General features: G+C 41.3%; 1 protein-coding gene across 4 annotated transcripts in view; it reads right to left on the bottom strand.

The window, feature by feature from the left end:
• Positions 1-3,097: 3,097 nt before the first annotated feature.
• RMDN2 (regulator of microtubule dynamics 2) overlaps positions 3,098-15,778 on the bottom strand; it is a 76,991-nt gene continuing 64,310 nt past the window's right edge. For all 4 annotated transcript variants that reach the window (XM_036070387.2, XM_078056198.1, XM_036070382.2 and 1 more), the window contains exons 9-11: positions 14,388-14,441; positions 13,768-13,848; positions 3,098-3,431 (exon numbers count right to left, since the gene is read on the bottom strand). In XM_036070387.2, the coding sequence (XP_035926280.1) occupies positions 3,378-3,431; positions 13,768-13,848; positions 14,388-14,441 (189 nt within the window). In that variant the 3' untranslated portion in view covers positions 3,098-3,377. The remainder of the gene's footprint in view (positions 3,432-13,767; positions 13,849-14,387; positions 14,442-15,778) is intronic.

Below are 15,778 nucleotides of genomic sequence, written 5' to 3'. Positions count from 1 at the left end.
CTATTTTTAGAACTTAATGATGTGACTTCGGGCACCTAGAGCAAAATCCTGGTTTGGGAGCTGCAAAAGTCATGGAGCATCAAGATATTAATGATACTTGGTTCTAAAATGTGACCTTGTCTTTAACTGTGAAATGAAATATTCTTGTTAACTGCCCAACAATAGGTCATAAAGTTTCTCCTGAGGCTCTCCTGCCACACAGATCGAGGGGAGCGAGTCACTGAAAGCAGGTTTCACCACCTCCTTTTTTCTTGCTTCCTTATCTTGGGAAAGAAGGGGGGAATATGAAAACAGACTTAATATAAGGGGAGATACACAATAGGTTGTTGGAAATATATGTGAAACCAGAAAATGGGTATCAATATCCAAAAAATACAAGGAAAGATTTTTCTTTGCCTTTGCTCTCTTCTTTTCCTTCTTTCCTTACCATCTCTCTCTACCATTCCTTTCTTAATAAACCCTTTCTTCCTTTCCTGTCCTTTTCCCCCTTCTCTCCTTCCACCTTTTGTCTTTTAACCCCACATCCCCTTGACCCCCCATTTGCTGGCAGGATTCCACGGCGGTTCAGACTACAGCACGGACCGGAGCAGACTGCCCAAGTTCAAATCTTATGCTGTGCTCCATATGGTATTTAATATCTCCTGCTTTAGCTGCCCTGTCTGTAAATAGAGTGAACCAAAAGTTCTTTCTTCTCGGGCCACTGTGAGATTTAAATGAGTTGATGTAGGTAAAGCACTTAAAACAGGCAGAACCACGGGTTAATGCCATGCAGTATTACTGTTCCCAGAGCCCCTAATCTACGACAGACATGCTGGGCTTCAATGAGTTAAACGTAAAAAGCCCTGGGCTCAGAGAAGAGGGCAGAAGGCACGAGATTCCGAGTTGGAACCCAGTCCTGGCTCGGCCAGTCCCCAGCTCCCTGACCCCTTCCATGTGGTTTACGCATCAGAGCTTAGACTGTTTCCTGGGGAAAATGAGAAGGTTGGTCTAGAAGACTGTCTCCACGGTCCCATCCAGCTGTTAACACTGCTTTTTATAATTCAAAATTATACCCATATTATCAAATGAAAAGCTTTTGGACCACTGTTAGGCACAATGGAGTTTTTCATGTTCCAGCGAAGGTCATTCGTTATTGAGTAAGAAAGATAACTAAGCTTGCAAATTACATGGATAGGATGATTGCTAAAATTTTAGCAGAACGCTGACTTCTTTAATGTTTTATGAGAAATTTTAACATGCAGTTTATTATCTTCTGAAATTGAATATATTTGAAGTTCTGGATCAGAACCTCCCCTTTTCAAAGCTGTGCGTCAATTCTCTTGAAAGGTTAGGAGTTTGTGTATTTTGTTGTGGTGGATGGCGCACCACTAGCTAGGCCTTAGGGACCCCCCAGGATCATTTTGGAAGTGCTCTGGAGACATAGTGTCTTCTCCCAGGTCAATAGCACGAATGGCGAGTGAAGTAACCATAGAAAGCAAGCTACAGTCAGTTCACATGACTCACTTTGTGGGAAATTCACTGGAGTAAGTTATACCAATCTACAAATAGTGCTGCCATCTGAGAAAAATACTCAGCTTTTAAAAGGGGGCAGATTTAATGTGGAGACTATTCCGTTGTGACCTAGACAGCCGGGCTTTAATGTTCATTTGAAGGGGACCCAGTATAACCATGATGGGGAGGGAGATTTCCTCTGCTAACATCCTACTGGAGAAATTGTCAAATGTGTCAGCAATTCCTAATGCTTTAAAGGTTCAAGTAACTTTTGGGAGTGTTACACTCCCATTGTAACATATTGACTCCAGGGACCAAAGAGGAATTTTGTTAAAACAAACGGAGATCGGTTAGATGTCCCTCATAATTCCTAGCAGAAGTCTTTGCACTGCTCTCTGCTGGAATGAGCTGCTCCCACAACGTGGTTGATTCTCTCATTTGCTGTTAGTGACAATCACCTGTCTCAACTGGCACATTCTTGGAGCTGTTCAGAGAGAGCCAGAGGCATCCTATAGCCTGTGGACACCGCGTATCTGTGCAGGAACCTGCCCGACTCCTGCCCTTCCAGCCAGTGCGGTCAACATTAGACCAGGTGTCAGAGTTTGGGCAAGAATCAGTCGAACCGATTCAGGTATCTCCATGGGTCGGTGTAAAAGAGAGAGGAACTAGCTCAGTTTGATTAAATGGCATCTCTAGGTCAGGGCTTGAAATCTTGAGTGTATAAATGTATGCGTACATTTGGGATAACAAGAAGGAATTTCAAGTTTTGATCTGATTTCCAGGATGAGGCTGGTTAAAGTGTAGTGAGGAATCTTTACAGATCACTGCTAGCTAAGTTCAATGAAAAAAATCCTTTTAGTTTATTAAAAATTGGGAAATAGAAGAAATAAAACACAACTCCACAGAAATATGAACTGCTACCAGATTAGTGTCTTTCCAATTGATGTTTTTCTGCACACATTTTCATATAGCTGAGATGATATGTATACACTGTTTTGCCTTGTACTTGCACTTAAGATGCTTTGTGCATTGCACAATTTCGGTAATTTTTTCAATGTCAAAATAATATCCTGTTGTAGTTATATTTTAATATGGTTAGATTCTAATACGGTTAACCACTTTTTTATTGTTGGACATAGTGTTCTGCTATAATAAATAATGCTGTTATAAACATTTGTGCATAAATAATTGTCCTTTTCTCCTTAGGACTATTCCCCTGAAATGACATTACAAGATTCAAGAATTAATACATTTTTAAGGCTCAGGATACATTTTACCAAATGTTTGTGTCAAAATACCCTCTCACCAGCTGTGGTTGAGAATGTTCCAACTTGTGGCATCATTACCAGCACTGAACATCTCTTGAAAGAAAAAAATCCTTGCTAATTTGATGACAAAACAGTATCTTACTGTAATTTTATTCACATTTCCGATTACTAGTTACCATGTGTTTACTCTTTCGTTTTTCCTCTTATGTCAACAACTTGTTCATGACCTCTGCCCGTTTTTCCCATTTTTTATCCACATTAATGAAATTTTGTTTTGTAAAGTCTCCATTGAAGCAGTTCACTTTATTGAATTGATTTAAGTATTTTATTTAAAGAAATACTCTGAAGACTATAGTTTATTGATAGGAAAAATATAAATCATACATGTTTAAAGATAATTTTGTACTGACATTATGGGAACTTGATTTCTGCCAACAACATGATTAGTTTTGTCGTGCTACTATTGGAATGCACTCTGCAGAAACGTGGTTTTACCTTCAAATCTGAGCATACTACCCTTACGTCAAAGAAGAAAAAAGGATAATAAAAAAACACAACTTGGATTAGTTTAAAGTTTAGTAGACCACATCTGATTTGTTGAAGAGTAAGTTCTTTTATTTACCTCTTCAAGGAAGTGCTTATTTTTTTCACTTCTTTCTGTGCATCTTTATCCTATAAAGAAAATACAAGTACACAATGAAATTTCACACATTGATCCTGCTACTCTGGGTACTTTGAAGCAATCTTTGGTGGAGTGAGGCGATACTCTCTGAAGGACCATTACAAAGAAATTACAGATTTCTTAGATCCAGGCATGATTCAGATCTCTGAGAATACGTGTCATGTGGAGAGCTATTTCCAGGGTTTCCCCCACCAGGTCTGGAGTGGTGGGAAGACAGGGAGAAGAGAGCCTTTTGTGTAAGCAGACACATTCGATCTCACTAGTGTGTTAATGGTTAACATTGTTTTCTTCTTCAACTGTACCATGTGGAAGAAGTCCCAGCCCTAGCAGCAGGATTTGAAGAAATCTGAGATTCCACTGCATGATCCAGACTAGCAAATATACCTTTCATTATTGACTTTATCAAGTAGTTTATATTTAAGATGAAAAACCATGTAATATGTTCTCTAGTACTGCACATGTATTGTTATTTCTTTAAAACAAGTGTGGTGGTTAGAAACAGTGGCGATAAATTCAGATGGCAGGGTACTCCTCTACACTTTTGCATTTATTTATTTTTTTTTTTTTTAAAGATTTTATTTATTTATTTGAGAGAGAGAGAATGAGAGACAGAGAGCATGAGAGGGAGGAGGGTCAGAGGGAGAAGCAGACTCCCTGCCGAGCAGGGAGCCCGATGTGGGACTCGATCCCGGGACTCCAGGATCATGACCTGAGCTGAAGGCAGTCGCTTAACCAACTGAGCCACCCAGGCGCCCCAAACTACACTTTTGCATTTAACAAACATTTATTGAGAGGCTCCTGGGTGGCTCAGTTGGTTAAGCTTAGGTCATGATCTCGGGTCCTGGGATGGAGTCCTCCATCGGACTCCACGCTCGGCAGGGAATCTGTTTCTCCCTCTGCCTTTCCCACCTGCTCGTGCTCTCTCTCTCTCTCAAATAAATAAAATCTTAAAAAAAAAAAATAAAACCCCAAATACGTATTAAGCACCTAATCAGAAAGGATTTAAGGGATGTAACAAATGAAAATAAACAGATGAGGAAAAATGAACAAAGTAATATTTGGAAGTAGCTATTAGATTTTTTTTTTTTAAACCTGGAAGTTCTTCAATAGTTTTAATCATAATGTAGTGTCTGGTCAGTAAGATGTCTACTTCTATCAAATCAATATTTTTTGAAGGCTGTGAGAAAATGTGATTAATGAATTTAGGGTATTAATGTATTATTTAAAAGAACTTATACAAAATAAGCTGTAATCCATGTTTATCTTTGTAACCCCATGGCTAGCTGAGTGCCTGGCACCTAGAAGTCCCGAAATGGATGATGCCTACTATTAGTCGCTTGATGCTAGAACATACAGTAACATTTCCCATCAATTAATTTCTAGGAATCAATTTCTTACAGAATAATGACATCAATGAGAGAATTATTTCAATTAGATGCCTAAAGAAATGAAAATGCATAAGCCATAATGAAAGATTCAAAATTAAGATCACAGCATAGCAATATTTATACTCATGCACCACAAAGAAGAGTTCCTCTAACCTCCACCCCAATTCAACTGGCAGCAAATGTGCACACCCACACACTCACACTCACACACTCATACCACATGCCTCCCATTTCACCTCTTTCCCAGGGCTTCCATCCAAGTATTCTCCTTATTTATGTTTTTATGTATAGAGGGCACTGGCAGGGCTTTTTAGCCCAAAAAGCCAGCTAAAACCACCACCTCCAATTATGCTTTCCTCTGTTATCATCCAAAATATACATCCTTTACACCATCAATCCTCTTTGGTATTCCCCCCAATACTGCCCTCCTATGAATTCTCCTCCTTGACTCAACCTCCCACTTACCCCCTTTTTCTCAGACATTTCTACATAGCTTCCTAGCACTCCTGCTAGTAGACTTGTTTTGAAGTCACTTTTGCATAACCGGTAATGCATTTGCTGAGAGAATATATTTTGGGGGGAAGAGGAGAGGATGAGGGATATTACTGGTGGAGGGGCTGGAGCCAATGGTAGAAGATAATTGCCCTCTACCATTTCTTCTAGCTCTTAAACTCCTGGTCACTCTCCTTTTACGTTTATTTTTTTATGACTTCGGCACCTGGGTCACTCTCCACACCGTCTGCCATCACTGTTGGGACATCCTTGCCCCATGGCCCGTGGATCCCAGCGTCCCAGGAGTTGGTCTCCTCATCTCCGATGTCCTTCCCCACCACCCCCATGAGCACTCCCTGGGCTGCGTCATGACCTAGAACTGCTCTACCTCTGAAACAGGCAGCCTGCTCTCTGAACACAACTGCCTACCTTTTTGGGTAATTTATCCAATCACACCAATTTTTCAACTTCTACAGGTTTATTAAGTGATTTTTTCCTTATTGTTCTCTATCAGCTTTCTCCTGCTTTGACTTATTTTCAACCCACATTAGGTTCTACATCCAACTATCCTCTTAGCAAAAGATCAAAGCCCTTTCTCCCTCTGTGGCACCTGCCCTGGTTCTCTACGAACCCACAAGTCTACAAACCCATCGAGTTTTCTATTGAGCCCACAACAACAGCAACAACAAAAAAAAGAGGACCATGATGTGCTCTAGATCCCTTTCTGACTTCCTCAGGACCTTATTCTATCAATTATCTCCTCTCTCCCCAGTCTTTCTCGAACCCTGCCTTCTTTGCTGGCCCTTTCTCATCATTTAAATATGCTCCCCTATTTCCCATCTAAAAAAACATGATTTCTCAACTCCAGCACCACTTTAACTGCCACCTGACCTCTCTCCTCTTCCCCACCAAATTACTGGAAGGGCGCCGACATGCACTGACTGCATTTTCTCACCTCTGGTGCTCTGCACTATCTCTGCTTCTCTTGCTCCACTAAAACAGTCTGGGTGAAGATCACCAGTAACACAGACATCATTCAATTCAGCTCATTCCATCCTGACTTCTCCAGAGTGTCTGACCAAGGTGACCACTCCCACCATCCTTTGGCTTCTGAGGCCCCGTCTCCTGTGGCCACTTCTTTCCATCTCACCTGTAGCTTCCTTTTCCTCCTCCCCTTCCCTTATTTTGGGGTTTCTCAGAGTTGATCCTTGGCCCACTGGCTTTCAAATACTCACTTTACTGGGTGGTCTCTGCCATCTTGTGGCTTCAGACATCAGTTATTTGACAAATATACAATCACTTTATGGATTGGAAAACCTCATAGACACAAACTCAAAAGGTTCATAACTGAACTCACCTTCTCTACCAAATCTGGTTCTCCAATGTTCCCTGGATCCTTAAAGGGTACCTCCCTCTATCCCGGACAGTTTCTAAAGCCGGAAACCGAGATCTCATTCTTGAGTCTTTTATCTCCTGGAAATTCAATGTCTAAGTCTTGTAGAGACTACCACCCACAAATCTGTTAAATCTGTGCTCTCCTTTCACTCCTCACTGCCATCATCTTAGTCCGGGTCACTGGCTCATGTCTGTGTTATTGCAGGAGTTACCTAAATGGTACTCCTTCTTCCAGTTCTGTTCCCCTCCAAGCCAAGTCAGTCTCCACATGGTAGCTAGTGTGCCCTCCCCCAAATCTCATTGTGTTACTTGTTGCTTAAAACCCTGTAAGAGTTTCCCCTTGCCTTTAAGAAAAGGTATTCATCTCTTTTCTCCCTCTAGGACTCAACATTTCAGCCATATTGTACATTTGATTCAATCCTTTTAGGCATATTTTTCTATTTCAAGCCTTTGTTTTTAGTGTCTTATAAAGTAGGGCATGTATACCACTCACATCAGTATCACCTGAGATATCTGAATCACATAGTGTTTATTTGTCCATGTTTCCATTCACCTTTGCCATGTAGATACATATTTCAACACTAATATAATCATTAGAACACATTATTTTGTGTTCTACACTTTTCAGTTACATTAAAAGTTGTTTTCTAATTGAACAGTCTTTGTAAATATGTTTAGAGCTGCATAAAGAATAGAAACTGATCAGCTTTCAACAGTGATGTAACAAAGGGAAAATGGCCTAATTACTCAGCATAACGTTTCATGATTTTTTGAAGACAAATACCAATGTATCAGATTTTTTATCAACAACTTTTATTAATCCGCTGAGGAGGGATTATCTTACTGCCTATTACGTTTTACCAAATTCTGCATTCTACATTTCCAAGAATGCATTACAGTTCTGCATTTTTACACTACATTATTTTCAGTGCCATGTCATTTGCCAAAAGTCTAAATTATATGTTGAATTGTATTCTAAGGGTTCTTGATAGTTTTGTTCTCCAGTCTGAGTTTTCTTATATAAACTGCAGTTAAAGGCATTTCTACTTGGACTTGAAGGCTGAGGGACTCCCCAGTGTGAGAACTTGAAGGCTGACTAAGGAATGTGTGGTTACTGAAGACTTTCCTTCATTCACGATACTGAGAGTGTTTAATACAGTGAGAATCCTCACATGTCCTGGAATGTTACTCTGTGAGGAAAGGGTTTCTCCTATTTACTTCATTGAATTGCTTCTCTAACATGAATTATCTGGTATTTCTCAAATGGCTTCCTCCTCCTGGTAAAGACTTGCTGTTCTCCTTCTTGTTTTGCTCAGTGTTCTGTGCCTTCCAAGGCTTGAGCTTTGGCTGAAGGCTGTAGGGTGCCTCCCCTGTGGGAACTCTTGTGTAAAGGCTAAATCTGAGGCTGAAGGTGCTTCTACATTCATTACATGTTTAGGGTTTCTCTCCAGTATGTGTTCTCATGATGGCTAAGCTTAGAGCATCAGCTAAGGGCTTTACCACATAGATGACATTCATGTAGTTTCTCTGCAGTGTGAATTCACTCATGCTGTTTAAAGGATAAGTTGTTATTGGAGGCATTTCCACACTGATTACAGGCAAAGGGTTCTTCTCCTGTGTGAATTCTCTCATATAAACAAAAGTTAGCTCTCTGGCTGAAGAGTTTGCCACATTCGTTACATTTGTAGGGATTCGCTCCAGTCCCACAGACTGAGTCAGCTGAACTGTAGCTATTTCCCCATTCTCATTATAGTCAAAGAGCTCCTCTCCAGTGTGAAATCTCTGCTACTAAGGGGGAGAGGAGAGGCTGCTAAACGTCTGCCTACATCCATCCATCAATTCATTTTTCTACATATGAATTCTATGCTGACCCTTCAGTGATAATCTCCAATTGAAGACTTTGCCACATGAGTTATACTCACATGGTGTGATACTCGCCTGCATGTAAGTTTTTTCCTTCATAGCATGTCAACTGCACAGCTATCTGATTAATTCTGAGGTCTTCATTATGTTTCAAGCACTCGATATATTGGCCATATTTGTGTAAACGTCATCTTCTGAGGACTCGGGTTATGGTTTTGAGTTCAGGTTATTCCTTTCTTCCCCAGATTCAAACTATCCAAACCTTTCTGCTGAGACAGCACACTTTCTCTCCGTAAAATACTGTAGTGTCAAATTCTGGCAATGTAAAGTTGTTCACATGCATGAATCTAGGCCCCAGAGCCCAAGGGCTGACACTCTCAATAACAAGTTCAGTGTGATGAGCTTAGAGCTCCCTGAAAGGGACAGAAGACATGTCACAAATAACTATCATGCCAGGAAGAGATTACAAGTGCCACAAGAAAGAAGCACATATGGGAAAATATATCAATACTCTCTGCTGAAGACTTTGGATAAGTAAGAGAGAGATTTACTTATATTACATTGTTATACTCCTGGCATTTGGGTAATGATTATCAAACATCAACTTGACTAGACTGGGTACTGCTTAAGAATGACTGATTCCAAACCGATGCTGTGTCATCAGTTATTTTAAGAAAATTATTAAAAGGAGGTCTAAGAAATTTCTTTAAGGTGTTTTTAAAGATCAACTTAAAAAATACAACCAAGGCCATTATATATCAAGAAACCTTAACGAATAATATATTTTGGAATGCCAAACAACATAAGAGAAGAGCCAAAAGAGTAGAAATAGGGGGTTGTAAACAGAGTAGCACCCCCAGCCGGCAGCTCATGAAAATGTCTGTTCAGAGAGTGAGCAAAGTCTGTCTATCCTTTAGTGGCCTTATTACTTTCTTTTAAAATGTACCAGGAAGAATGAATTCTCCAGGCATGGATGGCACAGATGAGTTAATCTATAAGAAATAAATCCAAACCAGAAATAAATAGGTAAATCAGAATTTCTAAAAAATGAGATGCTGAACAACATTGCTGGGTTTCAGTAAGTAACCCACTCATCACTCTGAGCTGTTGTGTTCCCTTAACAGGAAGGCAGGGTGAACATCTGTAGACTAATTCTATTTTATAAACTTATCTGAAAAACCAATCTCTTAATGAAGAAAATCAAATATGAGGTCTTAATTAAGACAGAAAATTAAAAGCAGGCTTAGGATTTTATTGCTAAGCGTGGTGACTAATAAGAGGGATGATTCTTAATCTATGTAACAGCATGGAGGTACAGCCCAGGATTTTAAACAACAGGTAACTTCCAAGGACTTGTGAGCCGGGACACAGTCGTCTTTACTTTGAACGCTTCCGGTGTCCTCTTCTTCCTGGAGTTGTTTCTCATATATTTTATTTACTGTCCTATAAGACTTTGTCTTAGAAGAGCAATTAATGTCACTTCAAAATATTACAGCCGTTTAAGAACAGTCTGTTTCTTTACCAGACTAGCGCACCCCTCGTCATAACACACAATACTACATACTGCTTTGCGCCCGGAGCGCTTGCAGCCTAGTCCAGGTCAGTCACTTGGACCCTTCCTCCAGGCAAAGAACTCCCAGGCTGCTGTGTGGTCATGACTTCATTCATCAAGCATTCTCACACTGCCTTAGACATAGGAATCCCGGTTTTGTTTTGTTTTTTTTAAAAAACAGAATGTTTCTCAGGACCTGAGATTACCTCCCTGGGGTCAAGAAAAGTCCACATGAATAATAAAATACTGTAGTTTCAAGCTCTGGGAATATAAAGCTGCTCACATGCATGAATCTGGGCCCTAGAGCCCAAGGGCTGACATTCCCAATATTGAGTGCAGTGTGATGAGTTAGCACTCCCTGAAAGGGACGGAAGACAGGTCACAAGTGACTACATGGCCAGGAAGCAGTTACAAGCACCACGAGAAAGCAGCACACAGGTCAGGCAAGTTCACGTGAGGGAGAGCACGCCAATGGCCCAGTGGCCGTCACTGTAATGAGTGGCTCTGCTGGACATTTTGGAAATTAATAGACGGGTCAGCAGGATCACTAATGGGGCATATTTCCATCAGGAAAACCTCACAGAGATAAGGGTACTACAGATCACTCTCCTCAGCTTATTTGCTAATTGAAAAACAAGTGGAGATATTCCTGACAGTGCATTTAATTCCTTGAAAAAAACAAAACCAAACCAAACCTCCTAGAAAATACAAATGGAAACATCACTGGAAAAAAAAAAGTAACATGGGAAATATTCATTAATGCTATTTTGCTTATTACATAAGTATTTCCACAGGGCCCAGCTCTCTTAGTTACATTCATATCCAGTCCTACTTATTAGCACTATTAGCACTAGTATTTTTATTTGCGTGCTATTAGTCTTCTGATTCTTCCTACCAGGACTCACGAGTGCTTATTATATGCCAGGCATGGCACCTGGCACTAGGAATAGAGGTATGGATGAGACCCACCTAGCCGAGATTCTTGTGGAACAATCACACACATAACGAGGCAACCACAGCCCTGCTCAATGACTTGAAGGAAAAGCACAAAGTACTTTCTTGCCTGGGAGCATCAAGGAAGTCTTTCCTAAGGAAATGACATTTGTGGTGAGGCTTAAAGGGTGAGTGGGAATAAAGGTGGTGAAGGGGGTGGAGGGCTTGGGTGGGAGTGTTTCCAGAAGAGGCAACAACAGGGCCTGACGGTGTGAGGCAGGGAAGAGCATGGTGCAGAGGTGAGGAGAGTGGAGAACATGCATCAGAGCCGTGAAGGACATGCTACATACTTAGGACTTTCAAGTAGGGAAGGGACAGATTGAGGTTTGTTTAATCTGTTGCCTCGGCTGCTATGGAGAGCCAAGAATAACCTGGAGGGAGGAAGAAAGCTGTGGGGCCAGTGGGAGGCTCCCACAGCGCAGTTTGGGTGAACTCGGGTGGTTTCCTGTTTGGAGTGGTGGCAGCGGAACGAGAGGTCCGTTGGGTGGCTCATGGCATGTTTTAGAAGAGGAATTCTGAGAACTTGGGGGCTGGGTGGGTGTCTGGGTTGGGGGCTGAGGTAGAAGGAGGGGTCAAGGATGATTCCCAGCGTTCCTAATTGATGAATGAACGTGCTGTTTAGAAGATGGGAAGATGGAGAGGAACAGATTCAAAGGCCTGATGACGAGTTAAGCTTGAGACGTCTCCGAAACATCCAGGTAGAGATGGCACACGGGAAGGTGGACAATCAGGTCTAGAGCTCAGAAGGGAGGTCGAGAGATACAAATTTGAGGACTCCCGGCAGGGAGATAGCATTTGAAGTCATGGACAACAGGCTTGTGGGGTAGGGAGGAGGAAAGGGGAGAGGAGAGGGGAGATTTAGGGACGAAGGACCAAACCTTGGGGGTCATCGATATTTAGCCCTTGTGTGAGAGCACTAAATTTCATGCACAAATGTTTGCATGTCACACCAGGTATTAAACTTCATTATCATACTGTAGTCTAATCTCAAATTCTAATAAGAATGCATAGATACTCAGTTTAAGATGACTGCATGTAACCTAAGTGACATCATTCAGGAGAGATGGGAAAGATGGTACGGTCCCCATCACCAATATGGAGCAGGCAGCCAGAGGGACAAAATCTGTTTTTCTGCCCCCAAAATTACATCAAGTGTCTTCTGTGGGGAAGTGCCGCTACTGAGCCTGTGCTGTTGTGCTCAGAACTGATCAACGGAACCCACCGAGGGATCTGAGGGAGAAGGACAACCAACCTCATAGGAATGCCCGAATCTAGAAGCCATCCGAGACCTAGTGCTGGCAGTTGCTGGGAAGGCCCGGGGGAGGCTGGCCAGCCCTGTCTACAGACACGGCCCTCCCCGAACCCTGAAGCTCGGGGAAGGTCTTGTTCCCCTTCTCCATCATCCATATTTCCCATGACTGTCCTGAACACCCCCTTCCCTCCAAGCACACAAATCTTCGCTTTTCCACCACCGCACCTTTGTTCATGATCTGCGATGTGCTTCACTCACACCTCCACGTCATCAAAACCCACCTCTGATGCTACTTAATCTCTTCTAGGTGAAAATAATTTCCATCTTCACTATTTCCATAACCAATTATTTGTACCTCTCTTAGCATTTCAGGCTTTCCACCCTGACCTATAGTTATTTGGATATATAACTTATATTCTAGGCTATAGAGGGCTGTGGGCTATTCTAGAGGGCTGTGGGCATGCCTTACATGCTTATATTTGAGATCACAAACATCGGAGCCAGTGTTGCTCCAACAGAGAAGAAGAGGGATGCTTATTTCTGAGGCAGCATTTGTTTTCTTTTTCTTTTTTTAAATGTAGGCTCCATACCCAGTGCAGAGCCCAACGTGGGGCTTGAACTCACGACCCTGAGATCAAGACCTGAGCTGAGATCAAGAGTCAGACGCTTAACCGACTGAGCCACCTAGGCGCCCCTTGAGGCATTTCTTTTAGCTGTGATTCAGAGGATGATAATGTTTGGTGGTATGAGAAGAGAGAAGGAAAACATTTATCTATTTTCTTTTGTTCCCACAATACCAATATATAGCTCACAGGAATGCAGGCTGGACTGTTAACTCTGAAATTCCTAAAACAGAGTACATCCAGAACCCTGAATTAGTGAACAAAAGGGCAAGAAGCAATGTGATAGTTTCTTCTTCATTAGTGGTAGATGTTCAAAGACTGAGAAAATGCTAATACGTTATTTTTAATCTTCTTCCTGCTAGAGGATAGCCCTCCCCTGCTGCGAGCTAGGCCTGAAGATGGCAGCCACGTGGACAGTTCTCTCGCTCCAAGGTGGGCAGCCTACTTACTTGACTGCTGCCTATCACAGCTTCATCATCATCGGCTCCCCAGAATTAGGCTGTCCTCCTTCCTTCCCCCAGCGGGGCTTAGCCTAATCCCTTAACAAGCATTAGGATGTTTTAACTGCTAGCCCATGATTTGTGTGTCCCTGAAAGATACAGGGAGTCTGCTGGTGAAGGGTTATCTGAAGCAATTTTAAAAACTTCATACTACATGTTAAATCCAAAGTTTTAGTATGGAAGAAAAATCCAGACGTTTCTAAGCTATCTTTGAAGCCAGAAAAGGACTAATAAAATAACAGCCCTCATTGTCACTGTTGGGACTTACCTCTTTGGTAACACAAGGAAGCAACACTGCCAAATTACAAAACTTCATAGCATCATCTGTTTGTTCAAGATCGATGTAACACTAGAAATGAAAAATAGTCAATATGAAAGGCAAGCACATTTTTATGTAATGGACTCAAAGTGATCTTAAAACAGTGGTCTTCCTGGGGCGCCTGGGTGGCTCAGTTGGTTAAGCGTCTGACTCTTGGTTTCGGCTCAAATCATGATCTCAGGGTCACGGGATCGAGCCCCAAGTAGGGCTCCCCACTCAGTGCAGAGTCTGCTTGAGATTCTCTCTCTCCCTCTGCCCCTCACCCCGCCTGCACTCTCTCTCTCTCTTTCTCTCAAAAAATAAATAAATAAAATATATATATATTTTTAAAGATTTTATTTATTCATTTGAGAGAGAGACAGAGAGAGCGTACAAGCAGGGGGAGAGGCAGAAGGAGAGGGAGAAGCAGGCTCCCCGCTAAGCTGGGAGCCTGACGTGGGGCTCAATCCCAAGACCTGGAGATCACGACCTGAACCGAAGGCAGGTGCTCCACCATCTGAGCCACCCAGGCGCCCCAATAAACAAAATATTAAAAAAAAAAACCAACCCAAAACAGTGGTCTTCCTCACCTTGGCCAAGAACAAGTAATTGGACTTAGAAAAACCAGGGTGTAGTTCTTCAACCTGATTTTAAGAGAAAACAGAAAAGAGAATAATGGGACAATATTAAAACAACCACCACCACCACCAATAAAGAGGACATATTTCAATAAATCAAATACTAACCAAATTGTCCTAAAAATTTAGGTTGATTGTGTTACATCAGAATCATTTTATCAGTTCAAGTATCCTCTGAGTGGAAATAGAACTTTTGAGATTATCCATTAAAATCAAGTTATCATTATGTTCATAAAGCTTACGAAACAATGCGAGGCTTTGAGATTTCGGGATTCCTTTGTACAACCTATCCTTTCTCTTTTTTTCCTTTCAAGAACAAAAACAATTGGTGATACATCTCCCAGGACAAGTCCTATCCAATTCACAATCTATTTAGGAAATGAGGAGAGGATGACTGGTATCCCATGACAAGCATCCTCCACTGCATTAATATTTGATTTCTTAGGATTTCAACACATCCCATGAATTGAATCATATCCGAAGTCCGTTGCATCAAGTGTTTTTAAAGCAAATACTGACCCGTGAAACAACCAGTCCAAGTAGCAGACCTACTTGCAGATTTTAATAAGTGGGTATTATGCAGGCACTTTACTCCTCATCTACTAAACTCTTATGCATCAGTTCCCTTTCTATATCTCTGGTAAATAAGAATTTTTTTCAGGCATCTGGCATTGCTACTAGAAAGCACTTCTTAGAACCTAAGTCAATCTTCAGTCAGAGTCATCTTCTGCAGTTGTAAGGGCCTATGCAAATATAAGCTCCCAGTCTGACCCCAGAACCCAACCCAGAGAGATGCAGAACCCAAGAGAAGAAGGTTACTTTAAAAAATTTACAGATATGTTTATTTTATAAGATACAAATAATACGGACATTTCCAAAATTAAAAAGTGATAGTTTCTTTGTTCTAATTTTATTTTCGATTTCAATCTCATTCTCCAGGGGTAAGCACTATCAATAGTTTGACATGCATCCCACCAGACCTTTAACAAGTATACACAAATAAAAAAAATTCGCTTTTGAAAAAAAAATTAATATGGGACCATTTCTATGTATTGGTCCAAAACTTTTTTCCCCACAACACATCACAGATACCTTTTTGTGTTAGCATATACAGATCTACCTCATTGTTCTTAAGAGCTGTATTTCATACTGCACATATGCCATAATTAAATTAAGAATTCTCTATTAGACATTTTTTTACTCTTACTAATAATGGCTGATGAATATATTTGCTCCTATATGCTTGTGCACGTGTGATTATGTCTGTAGAAGAGATTCCTAGAAGTTGAATTGCTGAGTAAAAGGATACATACATTTTAAAGATGGATACTAATGGAGGGAAA

The sequence above is a fragment of the Halichoerus grypus genome, chromosome 10 (assembly GCF_964656455.1).
Source record: "Halichoerus grypus chromosome 10, mHalGry1.hap1.1, whole genome shotgun sequence".
Lineage (NCBI taxonomy): Eukaryota > Metazoa > Chordata > Mammalia > Carnivora > Phocidae > Halichoerus > Halichoerus grypus.
This window is presented reverse-complemented; position numbering and strand designations above follow the sequence as displayed.